A 22535-nucleotide genomic window follows, 5' to 3' on the forward strand; every position below is an offset into this window, starting at 1 on the left:
GTGGCTGGCGTACCACACCCATCACCCCAAAAGTTGCTTTTAGCATCTCTAGTTACTCCCCAGCCCCGCTGCTTTACTCTGGGGCTACAGATGGGTCACAGTTCCTTCTCCCATAGGAAGGAGCAGTGTGGGTAGCATCTTTCTGTGTGGCCATACCTAACATACCTTTAAAACCTGGTCCTGGCCCCTATCCAGCAGTGGTCACTGTGTGTACTCAACAGAGGACACATTTACACAGGATGCAAACAGCAGTTGTAGAAATACTCCAGGACAGGCCTCAGTGCACTGTGCCCACCCCACTGCTATAAGAAAACTCCTAGGTGAGGACCCCTGGGTCATACGGAAACTGTGGCTTTGGCTTTACTTAAAAAAACAAAACAAAAAAACCCCAAACAAACAAAAGAGCAAAAACACCAAAGGACTAGGGATATAGCTCAGTGGTGCTGTGCCTGCTTGGCAAGGGCAAGGTACCAAGTTCAAGCCCTGAACCAAAAAACCAAAAAAACCAAAAAACAAAACAAAACAAAAAAACCCACCAAACTTTCAACAGATGCAAAGATGTCAGCTGCTCCACATCCCAACTGTTAAAACGCAGCTGTTCTAAGGAGTGTGTAGCTCTAAGTCACTGTGGCCAGAATTCCTGACGATGATGGTATTCTCAAGGGTGTACTCTTCACTCAGGAGTCTTCTTTTCCCGAGGGTCTGCCTGCCTGCTGACAAGATGGACAGCTGTCCTCCTCCCCGAAACCATACCCTGTCCTCTTGCCCACTCAGATGCATCCTTCCAGCTGATCTATCCATCACAGCGCTTCTTCCTCAACACACACTCCCTCACTGATTTCTCCAAATTATGGGGAATCTCTACTTGCCAACTCCACTCCACGTCTCTGCTCACCCTTCCCAATCTCACACATCCCAGACGGCCCCAGCATTGGCCCATCCCTTTCCAGCTGGTGACACTGCACAGGTTGCCTCTCAAATACACAGGCAGCATGCACTTAGAGGACACCTCAACATTTCACAAGATAATTCCAGGTTATCCATGCAGGAAAACATCACCTAGAAGATACTTATGTTTTAATTTCTAGATCATGAAGGCCAGGCCAGAATCACCCAGAGTAAAAAAAATCACAATACACAGAATATTCCATGGTATTATGCGCCCCCCCCCACCAAAAACTTACAAAAAGCTACCGTCTCAGAAAAATGAAAATCAAAAGCTGTTTTGCCAGACATCTGAGATGGTCAGCCCATCATGTAAGTAACTCTAACAGAATTACCTGCAACAGAGGCTCATCAGCCTCTTGATCTGAAACAAGCATGTCAGTCTCTCAGATCCATCCAACTGCTTGACAAACACAGAGCTGTGTTTGATTAAGTTCTGGTACAGCCATATCTGAAACAGCAAAACATACAAAATACAACTCTCAATCCATAAAAATGTTTGCTAATTTACTTACAAAGTCTTCTCAAGTAGCAATATATACTTAAACCCAACCAAAAACTAGTAGGTAAGGTTTTCAAGTCAAGCATTACTTCTTAATATTTGCACTTTTTGTCTTAATACATGAACATTAAATTGTATTATTAGATCAGTTTAACAAAGCTTATGTTGTGGACACAAAAACAGCTCATCTGCAAAAATGAGCAAGCCATCCTAAAAATATGCAAAAGACAGGATTAATCTTAGGCTAGATGGGCTGCCTATTTCATGGCTCCACGATTTCCTGTGAACAGGCCACTAGGACAGCCCACTCTCCTGGACACAATGGCTGGCCAACAAGTTCTGTCCTTAACATTTCAGGGCACTGACAATATGCAGTATATACAAAGTTGCCATAAGTGATTTGAAAATGCAATGTCTAACAAGATATCTCTTTCACTTACTCTACTTTTATGAAATAGATTAGTACTCTATCTTTTCATCTCTTAAGATACACTTATAACCAGACAGAACTAAAAAGACAGCTTCTTAAACATGGCTAGTTATATGAACAGGCCACAGAGCCATTTGTCTATTACCTTTAAGTGGTTTATTCGACATTAATGCTTGTTTGATATAAAATGTTATTAAGCATTAAGAAATAACAGAAAAACTTCTCGAGTAACATTTTAGAGCCTGTCCTATGTTAGAAGGAAATAATTCTATGATGCATTCTACAAAGAAAAGCAAACACTAAAAAGTGAGCCAAATATTAATTCCAAAAAATTAAAAGTGCACATGAAAAAATTTAACCACAGTATACTATTTTTTTTGTTTTCTTTTGTTTTTAGTATCAGGGGGGTCCTTGCGCTGGCAAGGCAGGCGGCAGAACCACTGAACTAAATACCCCACCCCACAGTATACTATTTAATTTAGCAGAGAACCAATACAAACAAATAAAGAGGTGAGAAAGGTAGCCACCTTGCACTAAATATCTCTGAAAAAGCACGAAAGGTAACATCATGCTTGCTCTGGAGTAGGAATCAAAAACTTAAAGACAGACCAGCATGGACTTTTGCCACATGACTGCTCTTTCAATGTCAGATAAGGGAACAGAAGACATTGATTTTTCTTGTATGAAAAAGGATGACATTTTATTCTACTGCAGATTTCAGAATCTGTAACAAAGCAATTTTCTTTGTATGCCTGCATTTAGAAACTAAATGGTGGTTAACTGGGCATGGTGGTGGCATGCCTGTGATCCTAACTGAGACAGGAGGCAGGAGAACTGCTCCAAGTTTGAGACCAGCCTGGGCTACATAATGAGTCCAAGGCCAGCTGAACTACATATGAGACCCTGTCTCAAAAAAACAAAAGGAAAGAAACTAGGTAGGGATCACAGACTAAACCTCATCATAGAAGGAGATAAACCTCATCAAGAAGGTGCTCTAGACAGGAGAACAATACAATACTCACAACACCTGCTCCAGTCTCTGCTCCTTAGCAACCTTCCCCAAGAGTAGGGAGCATGAAGACAGGGACAGCTGTATGGCCTACTTGCAGCTGTGCCTGATGCTTTTTCTCAGGAACTTCACACAAGAAGCCTAGAACATGTCTGTGTGGGTTATAGGCCTCCTGGTTATGCCACTCGAGATAGCGCAGGGGCAGTATCTTTTCCATGTCCCCGACTACCACACTAAGGTGGTGGGACTGGGCTGACACCAAGTTCCAGACACGCAGTCAAGGACTCCTTTACTGTTCGTACTCACTACAAGGGGAACTTGTTAGGAAGCATGCTTTGTAGTATGGGACCTATTTTTAATTGTGGACCCCACCTTTTTCAAATACAATTTGAAATTTCATTACAGATTTTTAAAATGGAAACTTCTAAAAACAGGCAAATGGTAATAAGTTTCATTTTGAAAAAATGATTCCCTGATGTATCTGTACCTATTTCGAAGCACTCATGCATACTGCTCCTCGTCACCGGTAGCATCAAAGCAAGCCTGTAACATTCTTAGGAAAAGCACAGAGGTACTCTTACTCTGGGAGTCAACAGGGGCTCAGACAGGAAACCTACGGACAAGGGCTGCGGGCTGGGCAGGTCTACAGCTGACTGCTGCAGCCTGGGGCAAAGAGGCATCTGAAGAGCCTATCTCTTTAGTCTTTGAAAATTTCCATACTTGAACTATGGAAATGCACAGAATATGGAACAATATAAAATGTATATTGAATTTTAAGAGGAGAAACACACCATCACAGAGGTGAGAAACGTTCCTAAGGGCTCACCAGACTGGAGGGTTTAACTGGCTTCTTCATCAGACACTCACCATCTCCATGTTTTTTCAAAACAGAAGTTGGAAGACACACAGTATATACAACAGCAAGTGAAATGTGTATGAGCACTCACCAAACGCTTTGAGTCTTCACTCTGCTTGTAAAAGAATAGAAGCTGCCTCACCAGGAGGGTAAGGCTGGTGCCACTGGCAAGGGAGAAGGTACCTGACTGTGCCTCGTTGGCACAGCAATCAAATGCACTTCTTTGGAGGGAGTACTGAAAGCAAAGGGAACAAAGTGTAAACCTACCCCTCAGACACCCAATTTTTATAATCTAAATAAATGCTAAATGACTATATGGAATTGCTGGACACTGACAACTAAGATGCTATTATGGAAGTTACTGAAGAAATGCAATAAAATAAAAAAGATCTTAAATGCCCACTAAAAGAACCTTTCCAGTATACCCCTACTCCCAGTTCCCTAGGAGGGTGAGGCAGGAGGATGGTAAATTCAAGCCCAGCCTGGGCAACTCAGTGATTTAGTGAGTCCCTGAGTCAAAATTACAAATAAAAAGGGTTAGGGATATAGTTTAGTGCTAAGGTCCTGAATTAGACCCCCGGTACTATAAAAAGAGACAGACAGACAAAAAGAAACCTTTTCAGTATTTCCATTTTGGTCTCAGTTATAGTTTGGCCCATGTTTTTATTTTACTATTTAAAAATACCCAAAACATCTAGATATGGTGGCTCATGCCTATAATCTCAGCACTTGAGAGTGAGCTAGCAGGATTGGCACAAGTTCAAGGCCAGCCTGGAGTGTACATAATGACTTTGTCTCAAACACAAAATACACAAACAACCCCTCCCCCAAAATTACCAAAGCCTACTATAAATCCATATGTGAATATAACAAATAAAGTTTTATTATTATTTATTTGTGGTACAGGGGATCGAACTCTGGGTTTCACACATTCTAGGCAAGTGCTCTATCACTGAGCTACACCACGCCTAATAGCATTATGGTATTTATTAGGAAAAGCACTGCTAACATTAACTTTCATTAAACAGGTGTAGAAAAACACATACAAGGGCTGGGGATTTAGCTCACTGGTTCTGCCTTCTGTCTTGCAAGTAAAAGGTCCTGAGTTCGATCCCCAGTACCCAAAAGCAAAAGCAAAAAAAATAAATAAATAAAAATAAAAAAAAAAGATGCTACTCACAAGAACAAGACATTTAAAAATCACCTCTCATATATCCTTCTAATTTGGTTTAAACAAACACAAACTTACTTGCTGTTTTCTGTCTCTGTAGCCTCGAATAAATGACTGGATAATTATTGCATTTTTCAGCCTCCGCCTTTCTTCCTATATAATTGAGGGAGGAGAAGGTCAAACTCGGGCAAAATGACATTTAGCTAGTAAGAATTTCTTAAAAAAATAATAGCAGCTGTATAGTTCACACACCACACAATTCACTCTGACATGCACCATTCATAGAGTACGCTTGTCAGCACAGCCAGAATTATCTGGCCATCACCACCACCAAATTCCAAATGTGTTCACCATCCACCTGTCACCCCACACTAATATCCTGTCTCCCTAAGTTTTCCTATTCTGTACCCTCCAAATCAAGGAATCACATGGCACAGGCCATTTTGTCTGTCTTCTTCACTTAGATGTTTCAAGATTCACAAACCCTATGGCTGTGTTGGTACCCTGTTCCTCTTCACAGCCAATCAATGTTCCACACATGGTATCTCACATTGTTTCTCCATTCCTGAGCTGCTGGGCCCGTGGGCTGTGCCCATATGGACTATCATGAGCAGTGCCACTCTGAACATTCATATCCACAATTTTTACAGAGAATTTTCATTTCTCTTGGGTATCTCCCTAGGAGTAGAATTCATATTTCTGCCACATTTTCCAAACTAGTTATACCATTTTACAATCCTACCAATACACTAAGACTATTTAAAAAGTTTTAAACATTAAAATACAGGTAATACAAACATCTACCTTAAAGGTCACTTTCAAAAACTTCAATCTTCATTGACTTGAGACTATTTTTAAAGATCTCAGAGCCCTCACAGAAACACATTCACAATGTCCATCCTTCTAAGTACAAAATATCCCTACTCAACTCCTGCTGCACCCAGCTTTGACAGGCACCTACCACAGTCACCATAGGAAGATCAAGGAGCACAGCCCCAAAGTTAAGACCAAGCAGCCCAAGCATGAGCAGCAGTATTCATTTTCGTATGGCTCTACCACACAACACACACATATCCGTGGCTCTTGTGCTCTGTCTACACCTTGGGATACTCAACACTCACCATTCATTCAGGTGGGTTGAGAACAACCTCAAGTCAGGCTGCATCTCAGGTGCTCTGGAAACAGTGGCTCACCCCACCAAATGGCAAGCCCACAAGGGCAAGGGGTGATGGTGTCCCTCTCCTCACTTCCTGCTAGAGGCAAGTGAAATGAATGTTCTCCAAGCCCACAGAAGACTCAATTGCTAGATTCTAAATAGTTTAAAAATCTACAATCATATTTAAATAATCAAAAGACAAAAGAGCTGAAAAATATATAAAAGAAAACTCTAGAAAAGAAATTTGATGAAGTAAAATTAAGAATTTAATGGATAGGGCAGGGGATTTAGATCAGCAGCTCCACTGCCTGCCTTCTGGTTTTCACAATCAGGAAGGAAATGCTGCTGGCATCTACTGAGTGGAGGCCAGATGTTCTCAGTGCACAGAACAGTCCCCACAATAAATATCTGGTCAAAATTCTAGCAGCAATGAGGCTGGACACCTCTGCCTCTGCTGCTTCCTCTGACTTTCCTAAGGCACCCGCTTTCCCCCACCTCCAGATTTCCCCCAATCCCTCTCAGATGCAACTCTGCTGCACACCTCCTTTACCAATGTCCACTGTGGAGCAGGACCCTTGTCAATCCTACTCACTGCCTGGACACCCAACAAGCTCTCGATGAATGAGCTGCTAAAATAAAACAAAAAACTTTATCTAAAAAAACAGGTACAAGACTAATCAATCAGCAAGTCATTCAGAGAATATCCCCAGAAAGCTATAAATCAAAGTAGTAAATCCCTTCTCCCACAGACAGCTAAGACCCATGCCTTAGCCAAGTGTGCCCACCTGCTGCAAGAAGCACAAACACTGCATACCAGGAAGCCTTGCCAGGGCAGGAAAGCCTACATGCCCCCCTCCTGCTTATCAGGACTAAGCCTGTTTGCCCTGCTTTTCCTACAATGGTTCTAGAACAACTTCCTGCAAACATCAACACATCCAGAAACACTGCTAAAAAATGCCGTGGAAAATACTTATTTATGAAGAGCATCAAAAAGCTGGTTTACCTCTCTCTTCCTTCTCTCTTCCTGGGTACGATGTAAAAGGGAAGCCTTTTCTTCCTAAAAAAAAACCCAAAAAACAAGGAAAGGAGGTTATAATTTCAAGTTTAAAAATACTCTCAATTGGGCCAGGGATTTAGCTCAGGATTCCGGCTGCCTGCCTTGCAAGCACAAGGTCCTGAGTTCAATCCCCAGTACCAAAAAAACCCAAAAAAACAAAAACCACACACACACACACACACACACACACACACACACACACAACAAAAAAAACACCGCCACCACCACTACCACCACAACAAAAAAATATTCTCAATGGTTATAGAATATATTGGCCCAAAAGTGATTCTAGGAATAATCCAATGAAATTCCCAATGAATTTGATTAAGATCCGAGGCTCATCTCAGAAGCTAAAGTATAAAGGAGAATCCACGGCCACCGAGTCAGCAGTGCTGAGCTAAGATGTGATGGAGGAGGCGGCACCCTCAGGGCACTCCAGTCCACAGGCAGAGCAGAGCAAGATGGTCACTGGGTTGTACCATCACCCCAAGGGTGGGCAATGCCAACATAAGACCCCTGTATTATCTCTAACTGCCACATGTGAGCCCACAATTATTGCAAAAGAAATTTTCACTATATGTAATTATGAACAAAATTACTTGGTCTATAAAAGGAACTGGAATATCAGGAAACTTAAACATTTTAAGTAAATGAAGGATACAGAGCTCAGCTTCATAAGCACACCGAGTATTTTTGGAATGATGAACATTTTTCTCAGATTAGGGTTCCCATCAAGCTAATCTCTCACATACACAGCTGTGAACTAACCGGTCCTTTGAAAGTCAACAGTAAACAACAGCAAACTTCTCTATTTGTTCCGTGAGGCACATAATCTTATTGTCTTAGAAAATTAAAGATGGTCAAATTTCTTATTTTTATATAAATTTCAATTTTATCCCATTCCCGCTCTCCTATGTACAAAAGCTTTGTTTCTACTTTTTCCTATTTTCACTTTTTTTATCCCTTCCTTTCCTTCCTCCCTCTTCCCTTGTTCCCTTTCCCATTTCCCAATATTTATTATAAAATTTAGTACTTATTTCCACTTTCAGTTTCTCATATCAAAGAAACAACATGATATTTAAACATTTGTATCAGATTTATTTCACTTAAGAGTATAGTCTCAGGGTCCATCCATTTAGCCATAAGTCTGGAGCTCATCCTTCTTCATGGCAGAGTAGTACTCCACTGTAGAAAAGAACACATCTTTATCCACTCGTTGATTGACAGGCAGTTGGGCTGTTTCCAAGATTTGGCTATTACAAACTGTGCTACTATAAACACAGGTGTGCATATATAGCTGTGGTATGATGCTCTAATTCTTCCAGGAAGATTACAAGAAGGGGAATAGCTGGATCAAATGGAACCTCTAGTTTTACTTCGTTGAAAAATCTCCACACTGATTTTCACAGTGGTTGTACTAGTCTACACCCCCACCAACAGTGGAGAAGGATTCCTTTTTCCCCAACAGCCCCTCCAGGATTTGTTATTGGTTGATTTCTTTTATTTTTGGTACCAGAGATCAAACTCGGGATCTGGCAATTGTGAAGAAGGTGGTGGAACCACTGAGCTAAATCCCCAGCCCTGGTCATTGGTTGACTTTTTGATAGCAGCCATTCGTTCTGGACGTGGAATCTCAGTATTGTTTTAATTTGCATTTCATGAATGACTAATGATGCTGAACACTTTTCCATATATTTATTTGCCATTTCTAATTCTTCATCTGAGAAGTGTTTTATTTCACATGCCCATGTTTTAGATTGGGTCTTTAAATGTGGGGGGGGTCTGACTTTTTTTTTTTTGAACCGGGGATTGAACTCGAGTCCTTGCGCTTGCAAGGCAGGCCACTGAACCTCTGAGCTAAATCCCTGGCCCCAAAGGTTTTGTTTTTGGTACCAGGGATTGAACTCGGGTCCCCGAGCTTACAAAGCAGGCACCAGAACCACTGAGCTAAATCTGGACCCTGACTTTTTTTTAGTTTAACAGTCCTTTAAAGATGGTCAAATCTCACAAATATCATTTATAAAGATATTTTTAAATAGGGGGAAAGTATTCTTCATGAAATAAATTTAGTGGTTCCAAATAAAAATTCTTTGAAAAACAGTAAGGTACATGATATAAATTTCATTCAGCCATTATATTAAAGTTTTTATGGTCAAAAACTCAAGTGTGTGTCAAAAGTAAATTTGTATCATATACTAATTTTCATAAAACCAATGCTCAAATTAACTGCAAGGCATTTATGAACAGACTGTTGCATGTGTATTGGTGTCATCACCATCAGAACAGTGCACCATGCCTCTCCCTAATCATGTTTTCTTGCTCTCCCACATTGCTGACAATTTACACAAGTCACACTACTCAGGTAGAAGACTGGAGTGAGGTAAAAGATATAGGAAAAGAGACAAGGAAAACCATGATTTTAAAATTGTACTTTTAAGAAAACTGCAGGTTCAGGACACAAAGTCACCCAGGTTATAGTGCCTTTCTTTCCTTTCCAAGAACCTCAATTCCATAACCTGTAAATTGGGCCTGTGCCTTTCAGCTATAAACCGAGTCTGTCCTATTCTCTAATATTATAGCTTCACAAATTTCAAAGACCCCAAAACACAAATACTCCTGGCCCCAGACTGTAAAGTGCTTTTCTGAAGGACCCATGGTGTTGTCTGACTGTACTTTTTAAGCCAATGCAACTGTTTGTGCCTACAACTTGCCCTGTAGCGAAAGCTGAGGTCTCACTTTTTTTGGTGGTACTGGGGATTTAACTCACGACCTTGCACTTGTAAAGCAGGCGAGGTGCCACTGAGCTAAATCCCAGCCCTCCAACTTCTCTTGATGGGGACCTTCTGGATGGTTAGCAGCACAGGACAGCAAGTGACACACAACCCATCCCCATCCTTGTAACCCTGCACGAAGCCTCTATGGACACGAGGCAAATTTCTAATAAACAGAACACCTAAAGGCACAGCACAATGGCACAGCATTAGTCTATGAAAATTCATACAACAGGATATACCTGATTCAAATTCAAAAAACTTTTTAAAAGACTAGAATACAATTCACCCATGGCAGTGCTGGTCATTCTCTGTGATGGTTGGGGCCTAAGCTGGTAAATTTATATATTGCAGTACAATCTAAATTTTCTATTATTTTATAATAAAAAGAGCTCATTTAAAAAAAATAAGCAAGGTGCTGGGAGTGGTGGCGCATGCCTGTAATCCCAGAACTCAGGAGGCTTCGGCAGGAGGATCACTATGAGTTCGAGACCAGCCTGGCTACACGGTGAGTTTAAGAACAGTCTGCACTACAAAGCAAGATCCTATCTCCAGGAAAAAAAAGAAAAAAGAAAAAAGAAAAACAAAACAAAGATGTTACAGCTTAAATCCCATTGAAGTAAATTCCAAAATAGTCTCTTTTCTTACACCACAAATATATGGAAACTATGGCAGCATTTAATACTAAGTCTAGAGAATTCATCAACAGGAACATGGTTATATTAAATATGACAAAACCACAAAAATAAAAACATTAAAAATAATAGATAAAATGCTAATTCAGAATCATTAAGGTCAGCAGTTACATGAGGAGCATTCTGTTCCTTCTTTTTATTTAAAGTCTGAGGCAATTAGAAGTTCGTGCGCTTCAATTATCTGAAAAGACAGCGAGGAATCAGTAATAATGGAAGTCGGCATTCTCAGGGAGAGAACACTTCACTGCGTGCCCTTTAGAAGGTTTTACTTTCATTAGTTTTTTTAAATTATAAAATTATTTTTTCAAGGGCTAGGCATGTAGCTAGGTGATACCTAGCAAGGTCCCAAGTTCAATCCCCAGTACTGGAAAAAAATGTATTTTTTCAATGACCCTTTGCTGTAAGAGTGGAAATATTTTTGGAGTAAGTAAGGTAAGTGATAATCTCATTTGGCTTTCTCGTTATCAATAATTATTACATTCACATTATAAGATGTGTTCAAGAGACACCCAAAAAGATGAAAACTCAGTCACAGTTAAACGTTACACATTTTTTTCATGCTCCCATTATACTTTGGACAATTTCATCTTTTGCAGTAAATGGGTCCCACAGTTGAGCATCTATCTACTCTAGCCTCTCTGCCAACACTAGGGTTTACTAGATGCTCCTAAGCAGTCACGCAGTTCCAAAACTGCATCATAAGAAATGTTCAAGAGATGCAGGACCACAAAAGCTCCTCTCTCAGTGCCTGCAGGACATGGCCCTTGACCTCCTCCTGCAGATATAGAAGCAACCTGTAAAGTAGGAGACACAGGATGTGCAGGCTGGACAACACCCCAGAGGACCATCACCCTGCGAGATCTTCCTCCACAATGACACCTCTGCTTCACAAGCTCAAGGTTAAGTGAGAGCAGGAGTATAGCCAGCATCTGAGGAGGCACAAAGGAGGAGACAGGGAACCTAAGTATGAGTAAAGAAACACCATGAAAGACACTCCAGAGAGAGTAACCAAACTTTCTGCGATCAAAGACTGAAAGATAGTCCTTTGGAGGCTTACTCCAGGGAAGAGATAGGAGACATTTTTCCTAGAGAACAACATGCATCAAAAGTCTTGGATTGGGGATTTAGCTAAGTGGTTCTGCTGCCTGTCCTGCAAGCACAAGTTTCCGAGTTCAATCTCCGGAACCAAAAAAAAAAGTCTTACAATGTACATACTTTGACTAAACAATTCCCCTTTCTGCAATTTATTCTAAAAAAGATTACAAATTGTTGATTTACATACTGTTCACCATAAAACACAGCCTAAATGTGCAAAAATAAAGGATACACATGTATAGTTCATATCGACTTCATACAATCAGCATATGCACTGGTTTTTTTTTTTAAGTTAACATCAGAAAATAACTTAACCCCCAGCTCTGAGGTAAGCTGGATCACACTGTCTGTGGTCAACCCACAGGACCCAGAACTTGTAGCCACAGCACCTCACTCCGAGTCAGTCCCAAGGAATTGAGTGCAAGTGCTCCCGCAGCAAAGCCTGCTTGCTTTGTTTTTCTTTTTTTAAAAGCTGCCTCTGTCCATTCCCCTTAGTAAAACCTATCTGATGATGAATATTTTCACCACCCACCAGAAACTAATCTGGCTTTTTATGCAACAAGTGCCATCACAGCAATAGTGTTCTTAGGTTGTCCTGAGCTCACACACCAACTATGAGCAAGGGGATTTAAAATTAATAACACAAAACCATTTTATTAGCACCAGAATAAGTCCTCAGGCATAAATCTAACAAAATAATATTTGCAAGGTCTACATGAGGAAAACTACAAAACTCTTATAAAGAACTGAACAAATGGCAAGACAGACCGTATTTATGGATAGGAAGAGTCAATACGCTCAACATCAATGTTCCCAACTCATCTACAGGTTCAAACCATCCCAATCAAAACCTCAAAAGTTATCTTGTGGGCCGCAGATTTAGCTCAGTGGTTCCACTGCCTGCTTTGCAAGCACAAGGACCCATGTTCGATCCCCGACACCATAAAAAAAAATAAAAGTTATCTTGTGACTATCAACAAATCAATTCTTATGAAGAGGTAAAAGATACAGAATATTGCATACCAGTAATCCCAGCTACTAGGGAGGCTGAAGCCGGAGGATCATAAATCTGAGGCAAGCCTAGGCAAATCAGCAAGACCTGGTCTCAAAAAATAAAAGAGCTAAGGCTATAGCTTGAAGAAAGTGACTCTGGGTCCAATCCCAATATGAAAAGAATTTGAGAGTGGTTCCACTGCCTACCTCACCTGCCTCACAAACACAAAGTCCGGAGTTCGATTTTCAGTACAAAAAAATAAATAAATAAAAATTAAGTGGGGCCCCGATCCACTGCGGGAAGGAGAGCCATGCCAGCTCCCAACCCAGCCGCCATCGCTCAAGCGCCGGGACGTAGCCTGGGCCCCGATCCACCGCGGGAAGGAGAGCCACACCTGCTCCGGACCCAGCCACCATCGCTCAAGTGCCGGGAAGGTAGCCGTGGGTGCCCCTGAACCCCTATAACTCCCCCCACACTCTCAGACCTCCTGACTGTGCCAGTCTTTGGACCCACTATGCAGAGGCAGAGGTGGTCATCAAGGGTATTTTTCTGAGTTCCCAACTTTGAACATCTTTAAAGAAAGGGCATGGGAAACCTGTAATAGAACATTGCGGAGTTCAACCATTCAGAAGGTTGGGGAACTCAATCTGGGCCTTGCAGCCCGAGGTCAGTCAGCATCATGGGGTTCAGCCATTAGCTAACTGAGATCAGGGGTCTTGCATCCTCACTCTGTCTGAGCCATTAAATGGTAAATACACTATATTGAAATTTTGTTCACGGCAGACATGTTCTGGACTACTTCTTGATTTCAATTTAATTCAAATGATTTAAGGGTGATAGACTAGTGACTACCAGTGGTGATCAGTGTCAAAGTTGTGCTTGATCTTAATGTGTTGCTGATTGTATCAGTTGGGGTAAAGTATTGCGGTTGATTTGATGAGCTGTTTTCTCTGATGTTATGAAGATGAGAATATCTGTGGGTCATTAGAGACACAGAAGCTAGGGCGCAACTATATCAGGAAGATTTGGGTGATAATCCAGAGATTAAACCAAGGACGGTCCAACAACAAAAATAAAAATGAGGAAACACTTAAGCAAGACACAAGGACAGACTTCCAGTTTACTAATGGCAAACAGTAGGGCAAATGAGGATGAAAAGGCCGATAGTGAACCATCAGGACACCCTGAACTCAAAGCACAGGAAGTAACAAAACAGATCAATCAGGCTCTAGAAAAATTCAAAACAGAAATAATTTCCCAGATAACCACAGAGATAGTGAGCAAAATGGAAGCTGTGATTCGAGACTCTAGAGCAGAAACTGACAAAAAAAAAGATGAGCTCAGGACCATGATAGAAGCCATGAAGGCCCAGCATAAGAAAGAAATGGAAAAAATAAAACCCAACATAGGAAAGAAATGGAATCCATAAAACAGATTCAAACAGATATCCAGATTAAACACTCTAATGAAAGTGTACGCAACAGAATAAAAGAATGAGAAGATAGACTCTCAGATATAGAAGATAAGATTGCAGTCAGTGACCATGAAAAGAGAGGTCTCTTAAAAACAGTAAGAGATCATGAGAAATCGATCCAACAACTCCTAGATGATGCAAAGAAGAATAACATAAGACTGATAGGAATCCATGAAGTAGCAGGAGAAAATACAAATGACTTTAAAAAGCTGTTCAAACAATTAATGACAGAAAACTTCCCAAACAGAGGGGAAGAATTTGACATTCAGATAACTGAGGCATATAGGACCCCAACTAGCTACAATAAAAAAAAATCTACACCTAGACATGTAATAATCAAGATCCCAGAAACCCAACAGAAGAACAAAATACTACAAGCAGTAAGAGAAAAGAAACAAATCACATACAAAGGAAAGCCCATCAGAATCACAGCAGACTTTTCAACACAAACCCTTGGGGCAAGGAGAGCCTGGAATGAGATATTTCAAGTACTAAAAGAGAACAACCTCCAACCTAGACTGATGTATCCAGCAAAAGTCTCTTTCAAAATGGATGGGGAAATAAGACACTTCCACGACAAAGAACACCTGAGAAACTACATGAATACCAAACCAGCACTACAAGCAATTCTAAACAAGATCCTAGAAAAAGACAATGAAGGCAACAACACCATGAGGCCCAACAGAGCAAATCAAATAGGCAAGGCACGAAATTAAAAGAAGGTGAAAAAGTAAAAAGAGTCAACAAAAGGCCAGTAACATGTCAATAATAAGTCAGTACATATCAGTTATAATCAGCAATGTCAATGGCCTCAACTCACCAATCAAGAGAAATAGACTGGCAAAATGGAATAAGAAGTAAAATCCAACAATATGTTGTATACAAGAAACACACCTAGCGCAAAAAGAAGCCCACAGATTGAAAGTGAAAAGATAGAAAACAATTCTCCATATGTCAGGAGCCCAGAAAAAAACAGGGGTCGCAATTTTATTTGCAGACAAAGTAAATTTCAAACCAAAACTGATTCTAGTATTACTGATGTAGGATGGTTCTGTATCATACCTCTATGAATGTAAAATATCTTGTACCTGCTTTATGATACATAGTAGGGACTGTGCTTTATCAGAGCTACATTTAATGATATTACTCTAGAATGTTCTCTTTCCAGATGATGATTAAGATACTAATAAAAAAAATGGTCCCAGGTACCACAAAAGCAACAGAATTTTGCTGTTTTCTGGACATTATTCTTTTCTTTGTTTTTTTTTTTTTGTTGTTGTTTTGTTTTGTTTTGAATGGAATGTGCTGAATGTCTATAATTTTGTTCAGATGACTGCAGAACCTGGAAAAGCTGTTGCTGCTATCGATGTATAACATACTATTATTAGTCTTTTTTATATAAATATATATATACATACATATATATATATATATATAAATTGAATTTTGGGAAACTTTAATGGTGCTGCCAACTTTGGAAAAAGTCATCCCAATTTACTGTGTTGAGTTGGCATTGTACAGAAATGGACAGCCATATTGGTCTAGAAATGTTAATTTATTTATTTTTTTCCATGTGTACAGGGGTAACACATCGTACTAAACATGTAAGGTCATATCTACTTGGTTTGATTACAGAAACTAATAAAGTATTCTCTAAATAATGGAAAAAAAATAAGATAAGACTATAAGAGCAAGAAGCAATTTAAATATGTTTGGGGACCATTTTCATCTCCAGAATTAAGGATTATTTTAATGTTACATCATTGCCTTTTCTCTTTTACTTTCCTTTTTAGTCTTATTTTAGGATTCCCTATTTTTAATGTTCATACAAAGATTTCTTTAACTGAAATACCAAATAGTTTTTAGTTTCTTTGGTGTGAAAAACTATAATAGTACACAGGATCCTAATGAGATAATTAATAATGTGAAATAGGAAGTAAAGGGTTAAAGGTGTAGAGCAAGTGGGAAGGGTGGGGGAAAGGTAATAAGGGAGAGGAAAAAAATATGAGAAACTGAAAATATGGAAACAAAGTGTTTGTAAATGGGGAGGGGAGGAGGGGGTGAAGGGAGGGCAGGGACAAGGGGAAAAAATAACAATCAAGACCTGTTATGTAAAGGTACAGAATCCAATGATGAATGTAACTATATTATATACCTAGATTGTACCAATAAACTCAATAAAAAATTATTTAAAAAAAAAGAATGTGAAAAGGGAAGAGAAAGAAAAGAAAAAGAAGAAAAACGAAGAACAAAGCCTGAGGACTGACATTATAAGCTATAATAATCAAGATAGTGTGGTAATGGCAAAAAAGAGACAGATATATGGGACAGAAGAGAACAGCAGATCCATAAATATAAGCTAACTGATCTTTGACAAATGAACAATGCAAATCAATGAAGGGAGGACAGTCTTTTTAATAAATTATCCTACTACAACTGGACATCCACAAAAAAAGAAAAAAATTCAGAAAAGTTAACTCAAAATGGATCATTGATCAAGAAAATGAAACATCTATGACAATGAAAATTACAAAATACTGATGAAAGAAACTGAAGTCAGGCATGGTGGTGCTTATCTGTAATCATAGAATTCCAGCAGGCTGAGGATGAAGGATCACAAGCTCAAGTCTATTCTGGGCAACTTAGTGAGACCTTCTCTCAACATAGAAAAGTAGGCCCTGAGTTCAATCCCCAGTACCACTGGAAGGAAGGAAGGGAGGGAGGGCGGGCAGGCGGGCAAGCGGGCAAGCAAAAATAGCAAGACCTCCCATGTTCATGGACTGCAAGAATACTGTTAAAATGTTCATAGTGTCCAAAGCAAGTTACAGATTCAATGTAACCTCTATTAAAACACTACTCAACATTCCTCACAGAACTAGGAAAAGCAATGCTAAAATTCATATGGAAGCAAAAAAAAAACAAAACAAAACCCAGAGTAACCAAAACAATCCCATGAAAAGAACAAAGCTGGAAGAATCACAATACCTAATTCCAAGGTATACCCTAGAGCTTTGACAACCAAAACAGCATGGTACTGACATAAAAATGGACACAAAGACCAATGGAATAGAAATGGATTGAAGCTTAACAAACATCTCCCACCCCCCCAACCCTCAAAATGGATCAAAAAAACCAAATTTTAGACTTGAAAATATGAACTCCTAGAAGAAAGCATAGGAAAAAGACTTCAAAACCTTAATGAAGGGCCAGGGATTTAGCTCAGTGGTTCAGTGGCCTGCCTTGCAAGCGCAAGGACCGGAGTTCAATTCCCAGGACTAAAAAAAAAAAAAAAAAAAAAAAAAAAAAAAAAAAAAAAACAACAACAACAACAACAACAACAAAAAACTGGGCCGGGGATTTAGCTCAGCGGTTTGGTGGCCTGCCTTGCAAGCGTAAAGACCCGAGTTCAATCCCCGTACCAAAACAACAACAACAAAAACACAAAAAACCTTAATGGGCAATAATTTTTTTGGCCAGGCTCTCACCAGCACAGGCAACAAAATCAAATGAGATTACAGTACATCAAGCTAAGAAGTCTCTGCACAGCAAAGGAGATCAACAGAGTGGAGAATACCCTGCAAAATGGGGAGGAAAAAAAAAAACCTGCCAACTATTCATCTGACAAAGGGTTGATACCCAGAATTTGTTAAAAAAACAAATAGCTCAATTAAAACTTGAGCAAGTAAGAACAGACACTTCTCAAGAGAATATAAAAGGCCAACAAATACATGGAAAAAATTGTTAAATATCATTACCATCAAAAGCACAATAAAATATAATCCTACTTCAGTTAGAGCTACTGTTAAAAGAGAAAAAAATAAAAACAAAAAGAAAATAACACGCTGGTAAGAATATGGGGAATATGAGTAATACACTGCTGTTAGGAATATAAATTATTACTATAGCATTATGGACAATAATATAGAAGTTCCTCAAAAAACTAAAAACAGATTTACCAATCATCCAGCTACCAGCCACCCCACTTCTGGGCATATATCCAAAGGCCATGAATCAGCATACCAAAGAGATACCTGCTTGTTCATTTTCACTGCAGCACTATTCACAACAGCCAAGATACAAAATCTAGCTAGGTGCCCATCAACACATAAAACGTAGAATATGCACTCAGTGGAATACTATTCAGCTATAAAAAATAAAATCCTGTTATATCAAGCAAAGTGGATTGATGTGGAGCACAGACAGGAGTAAGCCTGTCTATTCCACAGCCCAGCAGGACGACTAGTTCACAGCGACCTATTATACAGTGTTTGAGGGACTCAATGTCTCCAAACAAAGAAACCTGAGGGGATAGAAATGCTAATTTCTTGACCAGACTTGACCAGTGAGTTCTGTATAAACTCCATAAATAGGTACAATTATTACATGTTAATAAAATACTTTTAATTTTAAATGGATAAGATATCTAAATATAAAATATGAAATTATAAAACTGAAAAAGATAACATAGGAGAACAAGTAAGAGATCCTGGGTTTTGTGAAGACTTAGGTACATCAGAAGCATAATCTATTTTTAAAAAGTAAGTTTGGAGAAAATAAGATAAATTTGAACAATGATTTGCATTGTATCTAAAATATACAGAAAATACACATATCAAAGAGCTCTTAAAACAGTGAGAAAGCTTAAAAACTCAACTTAAAAATGGGGCAAAGATCTGGACACCTCTTTAAAGACACAGCTGGAAAATAAACACATAAAAAGACACTCAGCACAGTGTGCCAGCAGAGCGCTGCAACTTGCAGCAACATGATGTCAGGACACACCTACCAGAGTGGACCAAACCGGGAACCTGGCAACACCAACTCCGACACAGTCACTGCTGGTGAACATGCCTAAGATACAGCCACTTTGAAAGAGTGACAGTTTCTTACAAGTAAAACACTGCTCAATGTATGATCCTGAAATGGTACATAAAAATCTATACACAAATGGCTTTATTCATAATTGTCCCAACTTGGAATCACAATGTCCTTCAACACAGGTGAATGTATAAACAAACTGGCAATCCATACTATGAAACCTTATTGGGGGATACCCCCTGCCGGGCATTCCCAATCAAAAGAAAGGACCATACAGCTAAATGAAAAAACCCACGGTCAAAAAAGCACAACTTGTAACAGTAACAGACACCAACAACTTAAATGATAATGTATCAATATATTCTTTTGTCAAATGTTACAAACCACCAAACACAAGATAAATAACTGATGAAATTATGTGCTGGAAGAGAAAGAATAGTTGCCAACTCTACTTTCCTATCAATTTTTCTATAAATCCAGTCTATTGATTTAAAAGTTATTAATCCTTGAAAAAATATGAAGGGAACTTAAATATGTATCAAAGTGAAGACACCAGTCCAAAAAGGCTGCACACTATATAATTCCAGTTAGATGACATTTGGAAAAGGCAAAACTAGGGACAGAAAACAGATCAGTGGAGCCAGGGGTTGAAGGGAGAACTGATGAAGCAGAGTACAGGAGAGTCTTAGGGCAGCGGAACTGTTCTTACACTATAAGGTGGACAGTCATTCTCTACCTGTCAAACCCCTATAGCACCAAGAGCGAATCTCAAAGCATACCAAACTTCTAGAAATGGTAATGCAATGGTACCAGCCCATCCTCTGTAACCACAACCCACTAAAGCAAGGTACTAACACTCGAGGAAGCACCAGGTTCAAAAGCAGTGCAAATGAGAACTCTCCCATCTGCTCCAATGTCTGAAAATCTAAAGATGCTCTAAAAAATAAAGTCTATTATTTTACAAAGCGATGGGGAAACATGAAATTAATCTTAATTCTACTATTACCTCGACTTTCTATGGAAACATGGAATGGACATTTTAAATTTCTTCCTACTACAAACTTTTCTCTCCACATTCATCCCCCCTTCTTTCCTCAATATGAAAATATTTTCCTTCTGCTTACACCAGAATCTTTCCAGGAGTGTGCCTCCTCCAGGATACTGAAAGCAACCAAGCTCCTGTATTCCGTCTGTTTACTCCTTCTTGGTCCCATAAACTTGTTTCCCCACGCCCCAGAAACTTTCCTTAGGCCCTGAACTTGCTCTCCCTGTCATCTACTCTTCTGGTTCTTTTCAAACAGCTGCCCCTTGGGACTTCCCACTCACTCACTCCTTAGGACTCTGTGACCTACAAGACAGCTCTCTGGTCCCCAGTCTTCCTTGTTCCAAGTGCAGAGGATCATCACTGTAGCCTCACTGCACTTCAGCAGGTGGTTGCCTAGTAAGGCTCCCTCCTAGACACAGCTCTCCACCCCTCCCCCAAGGTGTGCTGTTACTGTCAAAGTGTCCCAAGTGTCAAACATTTCCCAGGAGACAGCATTCTAAGCCACCTGCCTGCTGACAGCTCCCAAATTTGCAAGCCTACTCAGATCCTGCCCCAAGTACCACTGGCTGGGGCACACAGAACCTAGATATTCACCCACAAACACCCGCCTCCGGGAATCTCCTCCCAGACCTCAGACACAGAGACCACTGTGTGACAAGACGCCCACTCTCCTCACTATCCCCAAGCCAGGCAGGTTTCCTCTCCTGAGATCTAGAAATGAGATAAGATGCTGAGGTAGGAAGTTATACACAGCCAAAGCCATGTGAGAGGGAAAGTATGAGGACTGCCTGCAGAGCCTGGCTTGGGCACCAGAAGTACTGAGCACAAGCACCTGGAGATGGTTCACCTGGCTTGTGGTTAACTTTGTGACCTTTATAATACCATGAGATAGCATGTCTCCCAGAAACTTGTTTAATTTTAACTCTGCCTATTAAGTCAGTTTCACTTAAGTTTTGTATCTGCAATCAAATTACCCCTAAAATAATCTTCTATGCATTACAAAGAAAAAGATTATGGTTAACTATCTGGGCATGGTGGCACACAAGTTTGAGGCTGGCCTGTGCTACAAAGTGGGTTCAAGGCTGGCCTGACCTATTTAGATCCTGTCTCAAAAACAAACCAACCGACCAACCATGAAAATCTTTATAACTTTTAGTTTCAATGTGGGAAAGGACTTATGTAGAGCCAAAAAGAGACTTGTGAAAATAAGCAAATACAGATGCTATAAGGAAACTACCTCACCATTAGAATGGCCAAAACTAAAAGGACTCCCAACACCAAGTGCTGGTGAGGATGGGGAACCACCAACAACTGCATCAGCTGCATCACACAGGTGTTCATGCATCACACAGGTGTTCACAGGCACCCCACTGAGGAAAGCTGTTTGGCAGTGGGGGCTGCACAGAACACGTGTGTCACGTAGGACACAACATGTGAGTGATGTGCACCAAAAGACACAGCAAATACTGGTAACAGCACGGACAGTACAGTATACTCATTCATACAGTGGACCAATAAGACACAGACAGGGCTAGAAATCTCTCAGACACAAAGCAGAACTTATGGGAACAGAGGTCAGGGACAGCACCTTTGGGAGAAAGGAAAAAGGAAGAATGCTAGAAATGTTTTTCCTTTGGTGTTAGTTCCTTGGGCCCACCGGCATGTTCATACAAAAACCTCTTCCGGGGAGTCCTATTCAGCCTTAGGCACCCATTCTCTTGTGGCCCTCTCAGGAGACTTGCCCCACCTCCAGGCGGACCTCCACCCCCAGGGCAGCCAGTCGGCAGCCCAACCCCTGCCTCAGGCCAGGTGTGAGGGTGCTTGCCCCTAGTCCTAGTACTCTGGGAGACTGAGACAGGAGGTCAGCACGTTTCAAGTCAGCCTGGGCAAGTTAGGAAGTCCCAGTCTCAAAAAATAAATGACAGGCTGAATGTGGTTTAAAATGAAGGCAATGGGTTCAACCCCCAATACCGTATTTCTTTTTCTCTTTTACACACACACACACACACACACACACACACACAAAGCGACAACTCTGGGATGTTCTCGTCAGGACAGAATTAAAGTTCGATTCTGTCCTACCTGCTCCCGACTCAGCTCCTCAGCTTCACGCACACCAGGGCCCCCTTCCAAGGTTCCGCTAGGCGAGAGACTTGAAAACCGGACATTAAGTTTACACCTCAATAAAAAGTATGGGGGTGGGGTGGGTTGTGCAAAGCTAAAAAGCAGAATGTGCAGCCTCCCCAGGAGATCCCGATGAACGTATAGCTGCTTCCTTTCAACAGAGGTGTGCTACTTAATAATTTTTTAAAAAGACCAATGCCCGTGGAGAGCCTGCAGGACGTGTCTGCTTGCAAGGGAAGCCCGAGGCGCCTCACGAATGCGCTGTGTGCACCGGCCGCTGCTTGGCAGCGATAAAGCCCTGCCAGTTTGTCCCCGAGGGGATCCTACCCAGGTGCTCTACAGCGCCTGCGACGCCAGCAAGGAGTGGCCGCTAACGCCGCGCCCGAGAGAACC

The 22535-nt window shown here is 40.6% G+C and overlaps 1 protein-coding gene across 1 annotated transcript in view; it reads right to left on the minus strand.

Moving 5' to 3' along the window:
- Positions 1–22535, minus strand: part of Ube3c (ubiquitin protein ligase E3C) — a 96955-nt gene that overhangs the window by 73654 nt on the left and 766 nt on the right. The window contains exons 2-6 of the mRNA XM_010642348.3: positions 22101–22170; positions 7073–7126; positions 4992–5066; positions 3834–3977; positions 1281–1396 (exon numbers count right to left, since the gene is read on the minus strand). Of these exons, the coding sequence (XP_010640650.1) occupies positions 1281–1396; positions 3834–3977; positions 4992–5066; positions 7073–7126; positions 22101–22170 (459 nt within the window). The remainder of the gene's footprint in view (positions 1–1280; positions 1397–3833; positions 3978–4991; positions 5067–7072; positions 7127–22100; positions 22171–22535) is intronic.

The sequence above is a fragment of the Fukomys damarensis genome, unplaced genomic scaffold (assembly GCF_012274545.1).
Source record: "Fukomys damarensis isolate Sample0158 unplaced genomic scaffold, DMR_v1.0_HiC HiC_scaffold_16, whole genome shotgun sequence".
Lineage (NCBI taxonomy): Eukaryota > Metazoa > Chordata > Mammalia > Rodentia > Bathyergidae > Fukomys > Fukomys damarensis.